Source organism: Symphodus melops (genome assembly GCF_947650265.1).
Source record: "Symphodus melops genome assembly, chromosome: 2".
NCBI lineage: Eukaryota > Metazoa > Chordata > Actinopteri > Labriformes > Labridae > Symphodus > Symphodus melops.
In genome coordinates this window covers 27,821,579-27,829,078 of record NC_136692.1, presented here as the reverse complement: position 1 = coordinate 27,829,078, position 7,500 = coordinate 27,821,579, and the positions used below count along the sequence as shown (strand labels likewise).

The following is a 7,500-nucleotide window of genomic DNA, read 5'->3' as shown; positions in this document are numbered from 1 at the left end:
TTAATGTTATGCACTAAGTCACGCGTGTCATGCCAGGCATGCAGAAACAAAAACACAAAGTCTGTATTTAGCATGAATGAAATGGAGCGTTCGTTCAGACTGGCTCATTTTGCTGCTCTCTCTGATAAGCTGCATTTTCAGGCACATTTGCATTCCTCCTCCTCCTCCATTTGAGCTGTTCTGACTTAATCAATGTCATCGTGTTATTGATGCTTGCTCTGGGTGGGACAGGGAGATCCCTCAGAGCCACAATACAGCCATATATAAGAAAAAATATATAAAACATGGATGAAAGAAGGAGATTAAAGACGAGTAAGCAAGGCACTATATATATATATATATATATATATATATATATATATATATATATATATATATATATATATATATATATATATAAAGATAAATGAATGATTGCTTTTGTGACTGTATTGCAGCAAGCTTAAAGTGCAGTAGTGCTACATTAGTTAGAAACAGCCATAGCAGATGTGAGCATGTTGGACAGGTGATCCTCACTCTGACCGAAGTGTGGCTGAAAAAAGAATCACAGAGAGAAAGAGCCCAGACCCTAAAGGATCCCAAAGAATTTACAGAAGGTTAAGATTCATTTTTCAGAAATGAGCAAAGTCATTTTGACATATTACGGAAATGTTCACGCGATCAAGATCCTTAAATGTTTCGACTACAAACTACAAACACATGTTAAAGCTGTTATCAGAGATTCATATTTAGCTGGTTTCTGTAGATGTTTTCAAAATGTCAAGCAAAGAAAGGAACAATGTCCCGTGTGAACATTGGTGAACTGGTCACTTTTCTGTGACAGAAACAAATGTGATTTCAGCCGCGTGTGATAAATCCTCCTGAGTTTCTGTTGTATAAAGAAGGAACAGCTGAATACGTCCATAAATCCAGACTGCATTTCATCATTCTCAGCTTTCTAACCGTGATGACCTGCAGACTCTCACATTTCCACGTCCACATCTGCCCCCCCGCCCGTGTTTTGTGGTCATTTTCCTTGGTCAGTTTGAGTTACACCTGCAGCTGTATTTGCAGATATGCTGTTGTGATTTATTGTAAAAGTCTTCCCGTTGTGCCTTCGAGTGTTCAGCTTCACAGCACGGGATGATTGCGACTTCATAACTAATTGATATGAAAGTGATGTTTGTGATGAAAGGCGGGGAGGGAATGCAAAAAAAGAAAAAAAAGAAAGAAAGCAAAGGAAAAAAGTGTTTTTTTAGTGTCTCAGCAGAGTCCACTGTCGTCAGATTAGGTTAGAATTAATCTATTTTTAATTAGCGACAGCATCTGTCTGACAAAACAGGCAGGGGATATGAAACCTTGTTTTTTTGTTCTTTAAGTTTTTCTTTTAAACTTCATAAAAATGTCATCTTCCACATTCCTAATTGTCATGAAATCCTAATCAGTCTCAAACTTCTCTCTCCTGTTCGGTCTTTTTCTCTGAATATAAACAACTCTTTTTTTATTTACACTCCACAGAGACATGATGCAGTTTAATATAGTTATGAATAATATAGTGAGTAGGCATAAATATGTACCATACACCCTCTGTGGACACTTACACCTCAGGCTATGTGAACACAGGAAACAAATTCCTCCATTAACGAAACATAAAAGCCACATCAGGTGAAGTTCTGCGAATGCTGCTGAATGAGATTTCTGCTGAGATTATTTCCCATCATCCAGGTGGAAATTTAAAGAAAAAAGTCCATCCAGTCCTTTTTTAATATAGTCTGTGGTTGAGATCATCAGCTATCCGCTGCAGTCTAACACGGTGTCTATAAAAGCAGCCCTTTGGGCCTAGTTTACCGTGCTCCTATTGGTTCAGGACAAAAGTTATGTGCTTTATATGTAATATTTATGTATATATATATATATATATATATATATGTGTGTGTGTGTGTTTAATGACGGATGTCTCCTACAGAGAATTAAAGTGGTTTCGTTAAAGGCCTGCATTTCTCAAGCAAGCAACCAACCAACCAATCAATCAGCTTAATTGATCGTACACTCGAGGTTATTCATTAATAGAAGTCTTAACAAGCTCAATTTTAAAGAATCATTAAATCAATAAATTAACCCATAAATAAACACACTTTATGACATTATTAAAGAAATTGTGTCATCTGAGTGTTGTTGTTTTTTCCTGCAGAACTGACTAAAGAAGCAGGTACAACATGAATGAAATGGAGGGAATTCACTTGCAAGCAAATTTCCAGAAGAAGCGAAAACATCTGCATCCTTGTGGAGCAAAACAAACGTTTTGTCTTTAAATGGTTATTTTACTAACTTAATGTTTCCGATTAAATGCCTGAAAATGTCTTAATTCTTTTATTGCAATGAGCAGAAAAAAACATTTATAACTTTCTCGCTGCTGTTCTCTCTCTCTCTCTCTCTCTCTCTCTCTCTCTCTCTCTCTCTCTCTCTCTCTCTCTCTCTCTCTCTCTCTCTCTCTGGCTCTCGTCACATCTCGCCTGCAGGCAGGTATTAATTGAAGGGTTCTCGTTATAATAGGTTCTAATTGTTAATCACACCGCCTTGTTAGAGAGCAGTCTGATTGTAATTACAGATGCTCGTTAGCTGGGCTTCTGTCATTAATTAGACATTGTGACCTTGGTAATTACTGCAGACGTACATGCATGTGCCGCTGATTCTCTCCTGACGGCTTTTTCATGCAGACAGACGTTTTAATACAACCTTTCATTTGTGCTTTAAGCTATCAATACTAATCTGTGTAAAGTCAGGCATTCCTGAAGGATACCATTTACCACACCGTTGTTCTTTAGTTTTTGCGTGGATAAACTGCAGATGAATTATGGGTAATGACTCAGTGGCAGAAGGTGGTTCTGCTCCAATAAAGAGATGCACAATGGGAAGAATGAATGCACGTCACAGGCTTCATTAATCAAGTTAATGAGCACATAAAGCCAGCGTTGTGCTTCATCGTGAGGGACAGTTGTGTGGGATTAAAAGAGTTGCATCTATTGTGCAGCGAACACGGTGAGGAGCCGTGGCTAATATGTTGCTGCAGTTGTTTTTTTCATTTGCGTGGGCTGACCACAGAGCATGTGGTGGGAAAGATATGTTGACGTTGGGTAGACTGTAAGAAGTTTAGAGCACCTAACCTAACCGTAAAACTGAATCGACAGCAACGACTTCGGTTTGGAGAGTGAGAAAAAAAATGTTTCAAGAGAAACTTTTTTTTTTTTTTTTTTTACTTTTACACTGATAGAAAAATATGTAGATTTGAGAGTAAAAACAAAAGCATTTTAAGAGATTTTTTTTCTCAGAAATAAAAATATATTCTCTCAAAACTTTTTTAATTCTCAAATATAATTTTTTTCTATTGGTATAAAAAACTTTTTCTGAAACATTTTTTTTCTCTCAGATCTTTTATTTTCTCGCATGATATAAATATGATATAAAGACACAAATCTAACTCCATAGACCTGAGGCATGTTTGAGAAATGAAGCACACGAAGCTTAATGTTTTGTTAAAATCTGAGACTCTGCAAGCAAAAAGGTCTCTGAGGTTTCGTCCAAACAAAACTCCTGGAGGGTTTGTCCCTTTTAGGGGAGGCTGTTACACCTCCTCATGCTGTCAACGACAACAAGCTATGCTGCACTGCATAGCGTCATTTCTTTTCTTTCACTGCAGCTCACCGCAGGGTGGAATAGTTAACCCTGATGACGAGTTTTCAGGTCACTTTTCACCGCGTTTTAATCTGCATTGGGTCGAACAGAGAGAGAGAGAGAGACATCCAGCTGGTCGCTGGTCTCTTAGCTCTCCTTTGCAGCTCCTGTTTTGTGGTTTTACTCCCGATGACATTTGAAACTGATCTGAGGACCAAGTTGCACAGATGGTGTTTTATTATAATTATTTATCTCTTTTAAATGAGCTTGCTGAGCTTCACATGTACTTCAAACATCACACTGTTAAACAACTTCTTTAAAATCTAAGTGTCAGTCAGTTTTTAGGTCAAGCATGAAACGGCCAGAAGAGTTTGTTTTTTTCACCTGACAAAATAAACAGTAAAACAAGGCAGGTTTGTGAAAGCGCGTACGAGTGGTGCTCAACTTCAAACCACTAAGGTTCAAGTGGAAGCAACAACTTTGAAAATCGTTCTGCTCTGCAGCACAGAAAAACAGGAGTTTATCAGACGAGGACACCGAGTAAGGAAGGAAAGAGGTCCTGCAGTTTAATTCTGCTACTCTCTCCCTCTGTGTTGTGCAGAAATGGGCATGCACGTTAGCATGGCTTGGAGGGGCTGAAAAAAGTCTGTACAGGTTGGTTTATTGCACCTGTTTCCACTTTAGCAAAACTCAGTCAGTAAATTCTGTTTTCAGTGTAGAAATAGAACAGATAAGAACAAGAGGCCGTGGGAGAGCCGGTGGACATGTGGTAGGTTTGTGGGCCACTTGTACAGAGGCAGTCGTCCTTAAAGCGGATGGCCCAGGTTCAAATCCGACCTCGGGCTTCATCCCTGCTCTCAGTCTCTCCGATTTCCAATCCTATCCTCTACCCTCTGTCCGATAAAAACCCCTAGATCATTTCTGGAAAAACATATGTTTATTGACATATTCACAAGTTACAACATCTGCTTTGAAAATGAAAACAATTTGAAAGCGCTCCTCCTCCGATCATTGTTATGACACGCAACCCGAGCCACCACTAGGGGGCGACAGTGTGTGGTACTTGATACCGCAGTGAACAAAGTTCTGTTCTAGTTGAGCAGGACTGACCTTCGTCTTTCTTTCTTTTCTCTCCCTGCAGGCACTTCCTCTTTAAAACAGGTACAGGCACCACCCCTCTCTTTCCACGGCAACACCTGGCTACACCATGGCAACAGGCTCCGTGTACTCCCCCGCCCACCAGGCCCCTGCCGAGGAACACGCTGTCCCGCTCCGCCTTCAAGTTCAAGAAGTCCTCCAAGTACTGCTCATGGAGGTGAGATGGTCCATACGTTAGATAAAGATCAGCTCCATGCAGGAACGTTTTGTCTCTGACAAATTGATGGATTTTGGTTTTACTCATGAGATGTGAGGATCAGTGTAAGTTTTTTATTAACATTTGACTCTTTTAATTCTGGCTGCTCAATATCAAGGTTATCTCATGCTAACGTGTTTGTGAGAGGGCAAAAATCTTATGAAAAAAAAAAACCTAATTTTAATCATCTCTGACATTATTTTACGGAGCCGTTAAAGGGACACGGGCTGGAACAATGAGAAACTCAGCAGAAAATAACAGATTCTATTACACTCCTCGTTTGCTTTGTAGAGAGAGCAAGAAACTTTCATATGAAATATTTTCTAATGTGTCTGCGATACCCTCTCCTGAGCACAAGGGAACTTCCCCTGGTGGACACAAGGTGCTTCATTTATTATTTTTATCTTCATCTTTTTGTTGCTGTGTTAGGTGCTCCGTACTCTTTCTTCACTTTAAGTCAATGTTTAGTGTTGCTTCCTTTGTTTCACTTGAAGCTTAACAGAGTCAAGGTATGTGAACTCTTAGAGAGATGTTAGTACATCAGTGCATACACATGTAGCCTAACAGACTATAGTTTTAACACTGTATGAACTGAAGCACAGGTGAACACTCTCGTCTCCTCAGCGCTGTCTCAAAGAGGAGAGGAACGCAAAACTACAGGATGTGACATCATCACAACAGACCGCACAACTAAAACAAGCTTCCAAATAAAATATAAAGAAACGCCTCTATGCATGTTCATACTTGAATGAATCTGGCCAGATGGAAATATGAATTAAAGGACGGCTTTTTAGTGGATTACAAATCATTTACACAAAACATTTTAAACACCTTTTACACACAAGCAGACTCATTTCTGTCACAGAACTTAAATGTTCATTATTTAACAGACATTTTGACTTCAGGTCCAAAATGAAACTTTTGTGACTCTGCAACAAAACAATGGCGGGATGTTTCTCCGCTTTGTCAAGTTCACTGAGACCAAACCAACAGAACCGAACTGACTGTGACTGTGAGTTTTTTTGTCTCTTCTCAGGTGTACAGCCCTCAGCGCTGTAGGACTGTCTGTGCTGCTCTCTGTGCTGCTCTGTTACTGCATAGGTAAGAACACTAACTAACACACAGCTGTGAGTCTAAACCATGACCACTGCTCACCTCTCCTCATCTCTGCTCTGATCTCGTCCGGCTTCCTTCATTCTCTGCATCACGGCGTTCCTCTTCTTGTTGCTGCACACATCACTGTTCACTGAGCCGATCAGATAAACACGCAGCCAGAGTTTCCTTTCTGCAGGCCTCCCCCCCTCCCCCTCCCCCCTCCCCCTCTGCAGGATGTGATACAGGTGATATGTCGGCTAATAAATAGGCAGATATCACGCTCATCTGTCGCGGGAATCGTGGAAACGTGGTTTTAATATAGTAGTAACCTAGGTTCATTTGTCTACAAGCTGCTCTTCATCAGAACAAAGACATAATCGTTCGTCCATTCTTTGTTTTTTTTTGTAAAAGCGTGAATAAATATGTATTCAGGACTGCGATGATTGTCTCCATCAGTAGAAGCAGCGATGACAGATCCGTCGTTCATCAAACTGCAGGAATGCTTCTGTGCAGATCTTTTCTCCCGAGGTTCTGATGAAAGGAAGGAATCTTCTCAGAGGAATGACTCAAATGTTTCATTGTCAGGTTTGTTCAGGTTTAGATGACGCTGACAGAGAGAGCGATGAACAATGAAGCATAGAAGTGTTTCTGCATATTTTCTCTTTTCAGCCTTTAATAACACGAACAAACATTAGATGGCCTTTTGATTGTCTCTTTAAATGATCTTATAAACTGGATCGAGACTGCGCTGCTTTGGAAAACTTGTAAATAATTGACCGTGACATCAACTTTCCAAACGGATTGTATCGCATTTAAATCACTTTTTAATTTGATTGTTGATATTGGAACTTCATTTGAACGTGCTCTCTCATAAAAGTTTCTATTTTCAACTGTGTTTTTCTGAACTTCTTTGAACCAGAGATGGCGTTCACAAAGTGGAAAGTGTTGCAGCACGTTTATAAAAGTGAAGTATTTGCATCGTTGTAAGGCTTGTGTTTTGGTTTTAACGCTTTGAAACAACACATTGAAAGATGCAGGCTTCGGTTCAAAATAAGCAATTAGCATTAGCCTTGAAAACCCCAACAGACGCCTCACATTTTCCTTCTTCCTTCCTTGGCTATATGAGAGAGCCCGTTTCCTGCTCGTTAGACTCTGTGAGGGTGATATTTGATATTTTTTTAACCTAGAAGGAGGAATGATATAAAGCAGAGCTCGAGGGAGGATGAGTGGAGGTTTTTTTTTTTTTTTTTTTTTTAAAGGTCGTTGATTCCCAAAATGGACAGAAGCTATTATGATTCCAGCTCAGATGGTCCTTGGACTTTGAGATCTCTTCCCTCCAGTGTGTGTGCATGTACACTTGTGTGGGCGGGTAATTTCAATGTAACATGCTCAGCTTCGCG

At 39.9% G+C, this 7,500-nt stretch overlaps 1 protein-coding gene across 1 annotated transcript in view; it reads left to right on the top strand.

The window, feature by feature from the left end:
- The window catches only part of tenm3 (teneurin transmembrane protein 3), a 212,732-nt gene that overhangs the window by 119,419 nt on the left and 85,813 nt on the right, over window positions 1-7,500 (top strand). Inside the window, 4 exon segments of the mRNA XM_079338171.1 lie at window positions 4,793-4,833; window positions 4,836-4,882; window positions 4,884-4,966; window positions 6,042-6,106. Coding sequence (XP_079194297.1) covers window positions 4,793-4,833; window positions 4,836-4,882; window positions 4,884-4,966; window positions 6,042-6,106 — 236 coding nt within the window.